The 15,048-nt window shown below is 42.0% G+C and overlaps 1 protein-coding gene across 3 annotated transcripts in view; it reads right to left on the bottom strand.

The window, feature by feature from the left end:
- The window catches only part of LOC119732952, a 243,974-nt gene that overhangs the window by 6,391 nt on the left and 222,535 nt on the right, over positions 1 to 15,048 (bottom strand). For all 3 annotated transcript variants that reach the window (XR_005271660.1, XM_038206534.1, XM_038206535.1), the window contains 18 exons: positions 14,879 to 14,961; positions 14,573 to 14,660; positions 13,977 to 14,062; positions 13,207 to 13,404; positions 12,395 to 12,488; positions 11,521 to 11,688; positions 10,558 to 10,640; positions 9,540 to 9,636; positions 8,552 to 8,643; positions 7,896 to 8,075; positions 6,708 to 6,890; positions 5,422 to 5,512; positions 3,976 to 4,161; positions 3,090 to 3,187; positions 2,652 to 2,840; positions 1,819 to 1,918; positions 1,162 to 1,295; positions 542 to 593 (listed from right to left, as the gene is read on the bottom strand). Coding sequence is in view for 2 of the 3 variants with exons in the window: in XM_038206534.1 (XP_038062462.1) it covers positions 542 to 593; positions 1,162 to 1,295; positions 1,819 to 1,918; positions 2,652 to 2,840; positions 3,090 to 3,187; positions 3,976 to 4,161; positions 5,422 to 5,512; positions 6,708 to 6,890; positions 7,896 to 8,075; positions 8,552 to 8,643; positions 9,540 to 9,636; positions 10,558 to 10,640; positions 11,521 to 11,688; positions 12,395 to 12,488; positions 13,207 to 13,404; positions 13,977 to 14,062; positions 14,573 to 14,660; positions 14,879 to 14,961 (2,202 nt within the window). In the remaining variant the exon portion in view is untranslated. The remainder of the gene's footprint in view (positions 1 to 541; positions 594 to 1,161; positions 1,296 to 1,818; positions 1,919 to 2,651; positions 2,841 to 3,089; positions 3,188 to 3,975; positions 4,162 to 5,421; positions 5,513 to 6,707; positions 6,891 to 7,895; positions 8,076 to 8,551; positions 8,644 to 9,539; positions 9,637 to 10,557; positions 10,641 to 11,520; positions 11,689 to 12,394; positions 12,489 to 13,206; positions 13,405 to 13,976; positions 14,063 to 14,572; positions 14,661 to 14,878; positions 14,962 to 15,048) is intronic.

Raw genomic sequence — 15,048 nt, 5'->3', positions numbered from 1 at the left:
TGAATGAAAGTTTCAATGAAAGTGAAAATATTTGTCATTGTTAAAAATGCATGGTCGAACAAAGTGGTTGAAGAGGGGAAATACATTACAAAGGAAAACTGACTAGATGTGTACATAATAATCATCAAGTTGAATGAAGAAATTGACTGAAGTGGGGTTTGATCATGCGACCTCTGGATAACCATATGAGCTATTCAGCCCTATGTTAGAGGTTATCCATTTTGTCAATATCTCTGCGCAAGGGTGCTAGTCATAACCCATTAACCAATATACCAACTAACCTTGTATTATGCCCAAAGTTGGGATACTAGCGACATTAGCAATGCTGCAAACTTGGGAAATAGCAAACGGGATCACTCAGAGAGAATACAACTTTTTATTTACAAATTAAACAAATAATTAATCCTCAAAGGGAAACTAAACGTTTCCTATGTTTGCTGCATGCAAACTTGCCAGTTCTAGGAAACAAAATTTTGAGCTTGGTGTGACAGAAGGCAAAACCTTGAGCCATATTTTAAAAAAATGCTTGTTTTCAACTTACTCGGTAAGCACTGTTCACAGCATGCTCCTGGTGGAATTCCAATTTCATCTCCCTAAAGAAATGTTAGAAGGAGAAAGGAATTATGTAAACAAAAAAAATCAACACCTAAAAAGTTCCCAAAACTAATATACTGAGTTTTGGGATTCCATTAAGAAGTAGATCATTGGTTTGTATCTAAGAGGTGAAAACTATAAGTACCCTTGGCAGTGGGGGTGTGTGGCCTAATGGTTAGGGTTCGTGACTCATGATCAGAGGGTCATGGGTTCGAATCCTGCTGCTGACCTTATGTTGTGTCCTTGGGCAAGCCAGTTCATCCACACTTTACTCTCTCCACCCAGGAGTATAGGTACTGGCATTAGCTGGGGAGTAACCAAGGAATACCTTTGTCCCAGAAGGGGACCCCCTATGGTTATACTGTTCTGTACTGATGATTTCATTTGTCTTTAGTGTCCCCCTTGAAAAAATTGTTGGTGAAGGATTGTCTATGGACTTGGTGCATATGATGCGTCACTTCATGGTGGGACTGACGAATTGATGCACCCAGGTACCCCCAGAAGTTTAACCTATGTTCCCTCAGCACAAATCTAATATTCATGCAAGGATTCCATAGTGTGTTTCACCTCATCACAAGTGACTGGCTGGCACTCTTCCTGGTTGCAGACAGCGTTTCCGTTGATGCAAACGCAGATGTCACAACCACTCTTCCATGCCGTGTTACTGGTGTACCTCTCACCATTATACAGACACACACCGCCTGTCCAAGACACAAATTAATATAAAAAATCAATGAAAAGTTTGAATACTTCTCTGGAGCAGGAATTAAATTTCAGTTAAAATATTTTTTTTAGCACAGCTAGAAGCTTCCAAATGTTTAGACCGGATAATTTATTCCATGTCATGATAAGAAACAAACACATTTTAATACGAATTGGGAAAAACAGAAGGTTCCATCAAAAGAAAACTTTACAATGCGGTCATGCCATCATTGTTATTGTTCGGCATCTGGGCGGGATAGCCCACAAACATCTTTGAACTTATTGTCCCTTGGTAAAAATTGAGGAAGGTATTTACCGTTATGGTGGCGTGTGGAATACCCCAGAATGACATTCCAGGGCAAAGCCACTAAATCGGGTAGGGCCTGAAAACCCAATGCCCATGGGAATTTAACCCAGGTAATAGCAGTAAAGATGAAGAAATTACTATTAGGCAAACCTGCAAATCTGTTATCACCCCACCCCTATATACCAAGGATCCACCCACCCTATCCCTACATTTACCTGTGCACTGAGGGCAGCAGTCGCCATCTGCCTTATGCTGCTCATCTGGGTGACAGTCCAGAGCTGGGCAGGGCTTCAAAGCACACTCAACCTGACCATTCTATATGAAGTAAAAAAGATGGTTGATTTAATTCACTAACTATACTGCTTGTAAGCATTACTCAAAGTAACAAGCCAAGCTCACCTCTCATATCTGTTGCTCTGGGAGCAGATTCAAAATCTAAAGTTGATCAGAGACCAACTTTAATAGCTATTAACATGAATGTCACCATGGAAGCCCCCACCCCCAAAAAGGGGGGGGGAGGTCTGACTCAAGTCTCCTCCCTGATTTTCCTGTCAGCCCCTCATTATTAAGTCCTCCATGTCTGTGAAAAGTGTGGTTCCAGAGAGAGGCCTTGCATATGATTGATAACTGCAGCAGTTTTATAAACTTACAATGCTTTAAACTAAGCCCTCCTCCCCACACAAGCAACCCCCCTCCCCCACCTTAAACCCCCTCATTCCCTGCCGTCCTGACTGATCTCTGGATCCAACCTTGAACTTAGTTGTTACCACAAATATTGCCAGACGGATTGACAGTTACATGCACAGACACCACAGAATTAAAAAAAAAACAGTTGGTGGGGGAGGGGGACAGACTGGACACCCTCTGCCAATAGGGGGCCCTACTCCTGGGCAAACTTACCAACAGACAAACAATTTTGCAAACAGGACAATGATTTATCAGACACAAACTAATGGAGGGGTGTCACATTACCAAGACCCCTCCCCCTCCCCCCTGCCAGTGCGACCTGTAGTTTTTAAGGTGATACCACTTTCATTAATGCTCTTACATTGCAGGTGCAGTTGGTGCACTTGTCGCCAGCCGGTTGGAACCACTCTCCGTTAATCAGGAACCGGTTGTCAAACAAGCAGTCCTGGTCCAGGCAGAGAGGGCAGCACTCGTCTGGCACCCTGACTAGCTGATGCTGGCTGCAGGGCCGCTCAGGGCATTCCTCTACATCACAGTCCAGGTTACCATCCTACAAGTATAACAAAGTATTGAATTTAACACTAAAATATCACTATATTACATTGTAATTTCCCCTTAATGAAGCCAAAAAGTAACGTTGTTAATTATAGTGTACTTGATAAAAGAGTATTGGGCAGGGTACTACGGGGCAAGTCAGGAACTAACTAACGGGCTACGTTAAAATCTGCTATAAAGCAATTTATGTGAACACTGTTCCTACTCTGTGACTCTGATAAGGTCAAAGTGATCCTTTACTTACAATGCATGTACAAGTTGTGCACTGGTCAATGTCAAAGGTTGTCCCGTTGCTGTACTGGATACCATCGTTCTCACAAACGCGCAGGGTTCGAACCTCAGCTGAAAGGAAGATGGACGCAAATGAAAAACAAAGTGCTTTGAGTGAAAACCCACATGTGCAAGAGCCCTGAGAAAAATTTCACCGGCAGACAACAATAAATCAGCAATAACAGATCATGAAGTTCAGGAAAATCACACAATTGATTGGGACAATAGCAAAGTCTTGGACAGAGGAAACAGTGTGATTTACGAGATTAGTGAAAGAAGCAATCTGGATCAGGAAAACCGAGAACAAGCTGAGTCACGTGTGGGCTCTAACGGCCAGACATTAATAACTTCTGATGAAGGGCAACGATGTTGCTTAAAACCTCAAGAAAAACAAGTAAGTGTAAAATAACGTATTCCTCTTGAATTATAAGGGTATATACTCAACTTTGCTGTTATTTTTGGGATCATCTTTTCACATCATGAAATTCACGCAATCTTTTGCAGTCAAAGACATTTAATACATTTGGCAAGATCAGTTTCACCCTAGATGTAAATATGGCGCAAATGCTTAAAGACAAGGTAAATACCACACTGAATTCCCAAAAGCAATTTTCACCACAAATGATGAGATTCGCTTTGCAAAATTTTGTATGTTGTAACCACCCTTAGAATAAACACACTGCATCCAACATGCTTAACAAGTCCAGACGTGAAACTGGGAATAAGTGTGATCAAAGTTTACCTTTAAATTGTAGGAAACTGGGAAGTTGATAGTATGGTGCCTTCCTATTTTAATAATTTATCATAAACAACCAAGAGAAATCTATAGAGGTTTTGCTGTAAAAGTAACTTGTCCTCACCTAGACATGATGGACAGCAGGAGCCTTCAGTGACAGCCACTTGCTCTGGTTTACAGTTGAGCTTGGGGCAGAGGATTGGGAAGCACTGCAGCATGTTGTCATTGTCACACACGCACTCCATGCACTGGCTGTCATCGGGTTTGACAGGTATCCCAACAGCCAGTGTCTGATTGTTAACATCACATCCTGTCAAAAACAACCGTAATATTACTTGTCTGTATCAAAGACTAGGAATGGGCATTTACGTGTATTAAGTGTATCGAGTACCCGATTGAAAAAAAAAACCACGGGTACCCAACCTCAAAATTTAAATCTTGGAAGTAGCTTTCACATTGTTCATAAAGGTCCCCACGATGATACTACCACATTGGTGCGTCAATACAGCAAAATACAAGTGTGTACACGTAAGTGAGCTCTCTAGCTTTACAGTGCAAATTGCGTTTTCGCAGTGTCATAAACGTGAATCTTTTTTTGTTTTTCTGTGTAGCCTGGTTTTCATTTTGCAAATTCCTCATAAATGACATGCAAAACCTTTTCTTTTTCATTTTCTGAGAGGTTACTAAGTAATAGTGTGTAAAGTTAATTATTTGATTCCATAATCTGGAATCTGTTCCTGACATCAGCGGTTGGGTATTTGGGTACCCGGTTCTGATGCACAGCCCTATCGAAGGTAGTCCTTGCATTAGCTATAATGGGTTTGACAGTTGTCCTCGAAGCCGTTGTCTGACTGTTAATATCCCACAGTGTCACAAACAATAACATGTACAGTACACTCCTATCACTGGCTGTCATTGGGTGTCCCCACGGCCAGTATCCGAATGTTAGGCCGTGTCCGAATTACTTGGCTACAGCTGGAAATAACACACAGGTCTATGGGAGGTGGCTGCAGCTGCTTCCAAGGCTTATGTATAATTTCTTGCCTTAGCTATAATGTCAAGCGCTATCACCACATCAAATTACAACTAAAGTGGACAAATTACAAATTTAACCATGACTAGCTGTCATCAAATTATATGCATGATCCCACATCAAATGTGCGACTACAATGATGTCAACGCCCCTACACAATCAAACATATTAGACTAATTGTCACTGAATCACAGATTCATTTGATGCACTAGCTATCCCTATAGCCGGTGTCTGTCCATATATGTGATAACATTAGATACTGTCACTTCCCTCAATGCACTTGCTGTCACCCAGTTTTACAGTTGTCCCCAAAGTCATTGTCCTTTTATTAATGTCACATCCTGTCACAAACAAACATGACATCAGCTCATGTCATTGAATCATAGTTATTATTGGGTTCAGCGAGTGTCCCCAAAGCCAGAGTCTGTCCATTTATGATAAACCCTGTCACAAATATTATAATGTCACTCAATCAGATACATTCCAGGACAAGTGTCACTGAGGTCCAGGAGCTCTTGATGGTTGTTTTTTCATTACCTTGGCATATTGGACAGCACTGTCCCTCCACATGAGTTGGATTCTCACATTCTGATAGGCACGTCACATTATTGCATCTTATCTCTCCGTCCTGGTGTTCAAAAAGAAAAAGAAGAAACACAAAAACAGTCGTTTTTTAGATCTAGAATGTGAGATGCAGGTGAGCCATGTTTTCCAAGGGTCTTTGTCAGAGCTGTGGGCATGAGACTATTGTGTACCATCTACCCAGATTAAGAATGCAGTTACCAGGATCACGAGTCAATCACAAGTCAATCACAACTTAATGGCAAGTCAATCGCAAGTCAATCACAAATCAATCACAAGTCACAGTGAGTCAAATCACAAGTCAGTCACAAAAACAGGAAATGAACAATCCCACGCATTCTGGTTCATATTTGAAGCGTTGTCACTTGACTGGAGACTAGATGACTTGTGATTGACTTGTGATAGGTTGTGATGATTGTATTTCAACTCTGCACTTATGAATACAAGTCCTGATACAAGGAGCTGCCAGTGACAAAGCTGTTGCTGTGGGTGTATCCTATACCATCTAAACATTCCAAACTAAGGTACACTTACTAGTTACTATGAAGATATATGTTTTCGCAATAGTCCGTACTTTCAAAACACAGATAAGAGTTCTGCAAGAACTGTTTCTCCCAATTTTATCCACAGGTGCGTTCTGTACCACTTCACAGTCTACAAACTATAACCACACGGATACAGGGAGTGTTTGCAGCCAGCTCTTGCCAAGGAAGTATTGTGCTTCATGTACACTGTTCAAGACTGCCATTACCAGAGTCAATCCCAGAGTCAATCCCAAGTAAATCAAGATTCAATCATCTGTCAATCTTTTGTCAAATATACCTATCAATATCCATCACATGTCCATGACTTGTCCATGACATGTCCTTCACATGTCCTTCACGATTCCAGTTTAAGACTGCAATTACCCAGAGACAATCCCAAGTCAATCACGATTCAATCATCTGTTAATCATCTGACAATCACATGTCTATCCCATGTCCTTCACATGTCCTCCACAATTCCAGTTTAAGACTGCAATTACCCAGAGTCAATCACAAGTCAGTCACGAGTCTATTACAAGTCAGTCACGAGTCAACCATCTGTTGATCATATGTTCATGACCCGTTAATCACCTGTCAATTACCTGTCGGCCACCTGTCAATTACATGTCCATCACATGCACATGCCTATCTCATGTCCTTCAGAAATCCATGAGAAGTATCAGGAGGAACAAAGACAATCCAATGCCTAATACTTACCACACACATACAAGTTCTGCAAGGATTGTTTTCATCAACCCAACTTTGGCCGTGGGAGTATTCTGTGTTATCAACAGGATCTATGCAGACATCACACACAGGGCAACACAGGCCGGGGACCTCCACAGTGCGCTGACATGCTAAGCGTGGACATTCTCGACTCACACAGTTCACATTGCCATCCTAATAGAAACAAAAGACAACAAATGCACTCAATTCATGATGAAAACGGCCCTCTTAAAAAAGTAGCTAGTTTAAACACTATTTTTGACCTCTGTGGGGGGTCCTTAAGAAGACAAACTCTGATCCCTGCTCCACCTTCCCACATAAATCACTTAAAGGTTAAATAAACTACCACCTGTTATTAGCCACACTGCTTTCTCGAACTACGAGTTTGCGGTCGAGAGTCAGCACCAACGGCCACAAAAAAGATCGTTCTAGTCCTTTTATTCACCGATTTTCACAGTTCAAAATATAAAACAAGTCAACATTTCAGGTACATCTTTATGATAATACTTTGTTGGCCCACAGATTGAATTTAGAAACGAGATATTATGCTTGAAATCTCTCAGGCAGAGTGAGCTTCGCTTATGGGAACCAATTATAGGATAAGTGCTCATAAGTATCTTAATCCCCTAGGGCAGGCTCCCCAAAATGGTGTGTCCCAACCCGAGTGGCCTAAATGGTTGGTTGGGTTGCTCTTAAGAGGAGTGTTCACGTCATGAACAGTTCAGTTGTTAACCTCAAATGTAGCACATTGTAGTACTAGTCTGAGGATCAGACGTTTACCTGTGCAGAGCTTCACTATGAACGTCCGATATATCAGAGCATGCAAATTTCATGGGACCCACGTGCCAGCCAATCAATGTCTACATTCATTGGTCAATTAGCTGCCATGTGTTTGAAATATAACAATCGGTTACCGAAGACCTGATACAAACGCGTTCACCGAATGGTCAGAATCCAGAGGTTAAGACGTCTTGTTTTGCATAATTAATCACCAAATCTGCATGAATGTCGTAGATGCTTGAGTGCAAGCAGCTATTCCATATGTAGCACTCTTAAATGAACAAAAACAATTAGGAAGGCCACACCTAGGAAAAGATGTACAAAATAGGTTGGACAACAGGTTGAGTAGCTGGGTTGGCTTGGGTTTGGTTAGATTAGGTTGGATTTGGGCTGACTCACCGTACAGTTACACGTATCACACGGACTGTTTTCTGGCGTAAACACTTCCTCATTGTTGTACATGATATCCCGGTACATGCAGACGTTGCAATCGGCGCAGCATTCGCCATCAAGGATCAGACCGTGAGTGCAGGCGCTAGAGTCTGGGCAAGGAAGTGGCAAACAGCGAACCGCTTGATCCTGCAAGACAATAATACTTCAGAATTGAGCTGACAACATGCATTTATACAGCAGATATTGCCTTTTGGAAAGCAGCACAAGGTTGCCTTGAAATGGTTTTCATACCAAATTTACTAGAAATGATGTTACTGTAACAGAATCTGGAGGATAAAATTATAAGCAGAAATCTGACAATTGCAAGAAAATTATTCAGATGACAAATAGTCGTGCTAGGTGCGTACTCTAAGCCATATGTGTGAGCATGTGTGCACATAGTGAGCTGTGAACATGGAGCTCTTGTAGTGCCATCTACTATGGATGGTGTTCAGCTCCCACCCCTTATTCTATTTCCCAGTTAGTAATCTAAAAAATCTAAAGCTGGCCTTTGTCGAATCTTCCCTCCGAACAGCAATGCTGATTCAATCTTCATAGACCACAGCGTTTTACTCTTTTGGAAATACAATGGCAGGTTTTCAGATGGTTACTGTATGACTTACAAAGCATGTGCATTCTGTGCAGGGATCGTCCTGGTCAAACCAACTCTCTCCGCTTTCATAAGTCTGGCCTCCAGAAAGTCGACAAAATCCATCTGGTATGGGATCAAGAGGATCAGACAAACAGGTGTGAGGGCAGCCTGTGAGAGTGCGTCATGCAGCCAGCTACTTTGTGACCTAATTGGATCCTTTGTTCCAAACTAGACCGATCCATTAAAGCCCCGCCTACTGGGCAAGTGGGAAACAACATGTGTGCCTCTCAAATACCATATTGCATTTTGCAGCCAAATGCGTCTAACATACGTCCATGTATGTTGGACTTTCAAGCACGCATGTTGGACATTATTCACAGCTGTGGTTGGTCAGAACATTATGGGGCGGGGCTTAAGGGAACGGTCTATTGGATATTATCTTCAAGTAAACTTGAATCATCGATCCTGATTAGTCGATCCATTGACAAACCTTGCTACATTTTCCAATATAGCACGATCTACAGCGCACTTGGCATATCACGTGTAATAGGAATAATATGGGACCCTCCTCCGAATTGGTAGCCGCAAGCTGCCTGGACTCCATGCACAGGTACCCTCTCAATGGTTGCAAAGGGAGAGTTGAAGGAGACCACCAGGGTGTACATATGCATTTCCAACGGCGCCTGACCCTTCATGAAGACGCCACAGGTTTATACAGATTCTGATTAAAATAAGTTGTGTTTTCCTTGCATCATATGTGCACAAACTAAGTTCGCACTTGCAGTGTGTCCCACCCAGGCCCATGGGAAGGTGGTCACCAAGCGTCACCTACTGCTTGTGCATCCCAGGGAAGTGAGATCGTCTGATGAACATGTTATGAGCTGACAATGATATGTTATGATGGGCAGGTGCAGCAGTGACATGGTGTCTGGAGTGCCTGTGAGTTCCCTTGGCTCCATGAGCAGGCGCAACACTTTGTCTCGAACATAACTACTGACCAAGTGACGAGGTTTACTTACCAGCACATCTGGGGCAACATTCACCAGCTACTGTTGTTGTAACTGAGCAGTCTAATGCAGGACACTGCTCCGCATGTGTACACCGAACGTTTCCTTTCTGCAGACAGAAAAACGGATCACAACTCGCCATTGGTCTTTGTAACAAATGAAAAAGCCAATTAAAAATCCATCAACCAACACATGTAACATTGTACGTGTTCTACATAACTCCCGAGGACCGACACTGAAAGGGAGAACAACAGATCCTTTCAATCCTCAGACGTTGGGTCCTTTTGTTGAAAACGATCCTCTGTCGCACGGTTGTGTGATAAGTCTTTGGGAAAGTGTTATATTACAGGGACAAAGGGAAACACGAGGCATTGTCCTCGAGAGTATAGTGAAACACGATTGTATGGTCTACAGACAGTTATAAGAGGCATGTCAAATGGCGTAAATCAGGTAGAGGAGAAATGGGGGGGGGGAGGGGTTTATATGCAAACCCCGGAATGCATTTTTGCACATTATGTGTGATAATTATAAGCTTGAAAAAAGAATATTGAACATGGGACATCTGGAGCATTTTACATACACACTTCATTCAAGAACAATGTCACCTTTTCTCAAATGCTATCCATGTGTAGCCCAAGCTTTTGTACCCAATCCTATGCCCACAGTGATATCTTTTGTTTCTCATTTTGGCGCCAGCAAGTAATTCCTACTCCCTTGTGCTTGGACAATGCTCAAGATTTATACATCACGTATTCTCAGTTGGCCCCACAGGGCAAAAGGAAAAAACAAACCCATAGGATCACAATAGGCACGGAGGAAATCATAATTTATATTCATTTGTACACCAGTTTTTGTCGTTTGCTATACCACTCAGCACTCCAGACTCTGGAACTATTCAGTTTCAAGAAAATGGGTCTAAGAACTAGACAAGCCAACGTAAAAATATCTTGCAGATGTCTATGCTGATGTTTACTTCCCTAGTGTCAAAACAGACTTATCAGTTACAATGATCAACTTCATCTTTTCCCACCTTGCAATTGCAGGTCCTGCAAGGTGCTAGCGCAGGGTGGACCGTCTCGCCATCTTTGATAACTTGGCCCAAAAAGAAGCAATCTACATGCAGATAGGAGGCAAAGGTAAATGCTGTCATGTATACAGAGAGCACACACTTGCACATAAATCAGGCAACGGTTTAACATTAAGTTATCCAATGATGCTTTTTCCGTACCGTGTACAATTTATTTATTCCTTGTTAGCATAAACCAAGGAATCCTAAATACGTGCATTTATATAGTACCTGGGATAGGCCATTGCTTGTAAATACCTTGGTTTGTTCCCAATGGCCTGTATATACGATGGTTTATACATGCTATGGTCTGTATATACCATGGTTTATACATGCTATGGTTTATATACATATGTATGCTATGGGTTGCCCACGCCATGAGATGTCTGTACCGTGGAACCTTTGCCATGAATTTTCTACATGCCATGGATTTTCTACGTGCATGCATGGGCGTCGCAAGGGGGGGGGGGGGGGCAAAGGGTATTTTGTTTGCCGTTACCAAGATTTTTCTGTCCTGGATTGCCTAAACAGTGTTTCTCTTTACCATGCATTGTTTATATATGGTATCATTTTCAACAGTTTTTCAATGCCATTGTTTACCTTTACCATGGCTTTTTTTAGCTGCGATTTTTCTACACCACCGTTTGTCAATGTCATTGTTTGTCTTTGCTACGGTTTATCCATGTCATGATTTGTCTGTATCATGACTTTATCTATGTCATGGTTTGTCTATGTCATGGTTTGTCAATGCCATAGTTTGTCTATACCACCTATTATTCCATGTTTTTTCTATGCCATTGCATTATAATGCAGTTAAATATCTATGCCATGGTTTGTCTTAATGTTATGGTTGTCTAACACAATGGTTACCAAACAATTTTGTACATGCCCTGGTTTATCTGTGCCATGGTTGGTCACATAATTTACCTTCACATACAGGACAGCACTCTCCAGGGGGTTGGTTTGGGTAGTAACATTCTGTGTTGCAGCTAGCCGGCTCACACACCACATCACCATATATGCAGACACACTGGTCACAGTTTTGCGACGTGAACGATCCCCCATTTCTACGACCTTTCCCATTGTAAATACAACCTGGGGTATTACAAAAAAACAAGACAAAGCAAAAGTAATATAGCTGGTCCCACATCACACAAAATGCTTTTCCATTGATTCAGAGAGGCTATTCACTGTAAGTCTTTTCATGCATCTGGTCTACACAATGGGCCAGATTCGACCCCTCCGTAATTGGCTTTACGGGGTAATCCTATACAATGGCACTGCCTGGTTCATTAGTGAAAGTCAGTGTATCAATGAGTGAGTGAGATGGTACAAAGAAGATACTAGGCTGGCCCGGGACTAGAAAAAATGAGACACATAGGCAATGGTTTATTTTTATTTAAGGATTTGCCCAATTCACATATTTTATAAGCCGAGAGCAAATGCACAAACTTGCTCGGGTAGGACATCCTGCTAACTATAGTACAGTCATCAAACTGCTTTACCTAATATATTTATTCAAAATACAGTGTAGTACAGTTTAGTGTGCTGTTTGCTCATGTCGTTCAAACTCCGAGTCCATAATAAACCGATCCATTAAGCCCCTCCCATGCTATTTTGACCAATCACAGCCATGATTAATGCCCGATGTGCATGCACTTGCACCTGATTGGTGCAGCTGGGAAATGCTATGTGGCGCACATGCTGTAATGCAAGTGTGTAGTGGGTGGGGCTTAATGCATTGGTGTGTTTATCTTGTGGGGAAATCCTGAGATGTAAGAAATGTTGAACTCAAGCCTACCGTTACAATCAGGGCAACACTGTCCTGCTATGGCTACTGGATTTTGGCACTGCGTGTTGCACTCAGTGCGGAAGCACTGTATTCTCCCTCTCTCCTGTGGGCAAAATCAACACAAATGCTGTTTGAATTCACTATTTCAACAGTCAAATACCTATAAAAGGCCCATTGAGTCATCAAAGTGAGTTTGAGTCAATATTCATGAGTCTGAATCCATATCTTGAGTAATGTGGGTACAGTTTTAAACTGAGTAACAAGTTGTGAATATGAGACAGAGTCTGACTAATTGTTCTCCGTGACTCAATCCACATCCGACTATCCAGAAAACACAACTGAAGTCAGAAGTCATCAGGAGCGAGCACTAGTCGAGGTAATTTTTCATCTTGAGTTTGAGAGATGAGTCTAGTAAAATGCATGCTACCTTGTAATTGAGTATCACTCAAGTTTGAGAAAAGATGACTCGAGTCAGACTGATGTCCACATTTTAGTCTGAGCCATTTATCATTGTGACTCGAGCTTGGATTCCCGGCCAGATACAATGTGACTTGAGTATTAGAAGGAAGACTGCTGGAATGTCCAGCTCTGAGTGCAAGCCAAGTCAAGTCCGAGTCATTTTTCATTGTGACCGAGTTTTGAGTCCCAAATGAGTAAGGTAATGTGTGACTCGAGTCACACTGGAGTCAGAGTTCACGTCTGAACCAAGTCAATGTCTGATGAGTCATTTCTGGCGACTTGAGTTTTGAGTCCCAGTTAAGGAAAATACTACTCCAGTCAGACTTGCATGTGAGTCATAAGTCACTCAAGTCAACACTCACAAAGCAGCTGCAAGTCTGGCAGAGATCCATAGGGTCCTGCCACTGGTCACCAGTCCGATGGAACTCCCGGTGATTGTCCACGCAGCCTGGAAGCATCTCCACACAGGTGCTGCAGCACTGGCCCTTAATGCGTACTTGAGAAGCAGCCGGGCAGTCCAGCTCAGGACAGCTCTTGTACTGACACTCCACTGCACCTCTCTGATAACAACAAAGCAATATGTAAAAACAACATGGTTTGGTGAGGATGCAAGGCATGAGGAATGGTTAGCAAGTGCAAATTGCTGGTCAAAAGGAGTAGGCGGATTTAACCCATATGAACTTGCATTACCTTATGAAGTTGTTTATTCCAAGTGCATCCATAAACAAACAGAACAGGAGAAATGCGACATTTGTTTACAAATTGTATGTTGTGTTTATGTTATGCCACCTTTCAGCAAACAGTTCTCTTCTGCACTGCATGTACATCTTTTCAAATATAAATGTTTTAAAGTGTTGACATATACTTTTAACTGTGGGTCAAATAACATACGAAAGATGTTTGAATGTTTGGGTTGTTCAGCAGTTGCCTGTTGGCATGACGTCACAGGGCACATAGTCTATACAGAATGGTGCTCGTAAAGAAGTTGCCTCTTTGAAGGGCAGATCTCAATATTAAAGACATACATGTACAAAGTTCCATGTTTAAATATGGACTTTCTGAAAATGCATTCCCTCAATGGTGACAAAGGAAGAGAGACAATTGAGAGCTCTCTCCTGGATGAGTGACTTACCAGGCAAGTGCAGACACTGCATTTGGGAGTCTCTGGGATAAAGGTCTCGCCGTGACCATACTCGTTACCCTCATACACGCATGTATCTATAACATAAAAACAAGACAAGTTAAGCCTAGTAAAGCTGATTGCCAGCATGCTGAAAAAAGTTATTACATTGATTCAGAATGGCTATTCATGTTTACAAAGTGGGCCGACATTAGAATATTCATTGGCATATCATCCGGTAATTCTATATGATAGCAATGCCTGGCTATCCTCACCAGTCAAAAACCTGGCTTAAGACACAAGTGACAGTAAATCAGACAGTGAATTGAAATACACAAAGAGGAGATATGAATGGTCCTTGGGGACCTGTGAAAAGTCAATTGAGGAATGACTGCTGATATGGGAATCAATTTTTGAAATTGAACAATGCATTCTGATCTGGGACTTGAACAGCCTGGGGTAAATTCTTTGGGTTCTGAGTGGAGGAGAAGGACATATCCATGACACTTTTTGACCAATGACGAGATGCCAAAGGCTCAACATGGCAAAATCTGGTGCTATGATCTATCTACCTGATTATTAGGTGCAAAAGTCAAGAATTATCTCACCTTCGCAAGTGAGGCAGCACGGTCCTTCTGTTGGCTTATTGCATGTGATCTCTGGACATGTCAAGTTGGAACATTTTACGTTGCCATTCTGTAAAACCATAACAAAAAACCACAAACAGGTATTAAAAGCAGGAAGTTATATAGACAGTTCCCTGGGTCAAGTGATGAATAAAGACACAAGTTCGAGCAATGAAAAAGGAATGCTTTAATCACGGTTCATTTGAATAGCTTGTGACTTGACTTGGGTCTGGATGACTTGTTATGGACTTGTGACTGACTTTTGCTACAACTCTAGTGGATTCTCACCTCACACCTGCAGACTGTACAATTGTTGCTGGATGGAGTGAAGTACTGATTATTCCGGATCAGAGTGCCTTCGCTCAGACAATCTGCCAATTGAAGACGAGGAAGCAAACAACATGATTCATATTGAATTGTGTCCTACCCTGACATAATATTCCTAAGCAGTGAATGCT

Source organism: Patiria miniata, unplaced genomic scaffold, assembly GCF_015706575.1.
Source record: "Patiria miniata isolate m_02_andy unplaced genomic scaffold, ASM1570657v1 HiC_scaffold_25, whole genome shotgun sequence".
NCBI classification, from domain to species: domain Eukaryota; kingdom Metazoa; phylum Echinodermata; class Asteroidea; order Valvatida; family Asterinidae; genus Patiria; species Patiria miniata.
The sequence above is the reverse complement of the archived record's forward strand: the minus strand, read 5'-3'. Positions and strand labels throughout refer to the sequence as shown.